The sequence below is a fragment of the Phaethon lepturus genome, unplaced genomic scaffold (genome assembly GCF_000687285.1).
Source record: "Phaethon lepturus isolate BGI_N335 unplaced genomic scaffold, ASM68728v1 scaffold23597, whole genome shotgun sequence".
Lineage (NCBI taxonomy): Eukaryota > Metazoa > Chordata > Aves > Phaethontiformes > Phaethontidae > Phaethon > Phaethon lepturus.
In genome coordinates, this window is record NW_010554340.1 from 3855 (window position 1) to 4179 (window position 325).

A 325-nucleotide genomic window follows, 5' to 3' on the forward strand; every position below is an offset into this window, starting at 1 on the left:
GCGCCAGACCCCCTGTGATTCAGCAGCCCCCACTAGGAACAGGCATCAGCACGCCCAAGTCACTCTGAGCTTTGTTTCCTCGCTAAAACACCTTCATCCATTCCCAGAGATGCCATTTTAGGGGCAAAGGAAGACGGGAGCCCCCTGTGGCCGACTCACCCCTGGCGTGGAGGGCTCGGTGGAGCAGGGGCAGGAGGCCAGCTTGCCAGAAGGAGTAGCAGCCATCCACCAGCTTGTTGCAGCGGCCCTGGAAGCCGCCCTCAAAGCGCATCTGCCGGCTGGTCACCCAGTGCTGCGCAGGATGACAGGAGCGTGCGCCAGTGTG

The 325-nt window shown here is 62.5% G+C and overlaps 1 protein-coding gene across 1 annotated transcript in view; it reads right to left on the reverse strand.

Moving 5' to 3' along the window:
* LOC104624461 (protein farnesyltransferase subunit beta-like) overlaps nt 1-289 on the reverse strand; it is a gene marked incomplete at its 5' end in the record, with an annotated part of 953 nt that extends 664 nt beyond the window's left edge. Inside the window, one exon of the mRNA XM_010291831.1 lies at nt 160-289. Coding sequence (XP_010290133.1) covers nt 160-289 — 130 coding nt within the window. The remainder of the gene's footprint in view (nt 1-159) is intronic.
* Between the last annotated feature and the right edge of the window lie 36 nt (nt 290-325).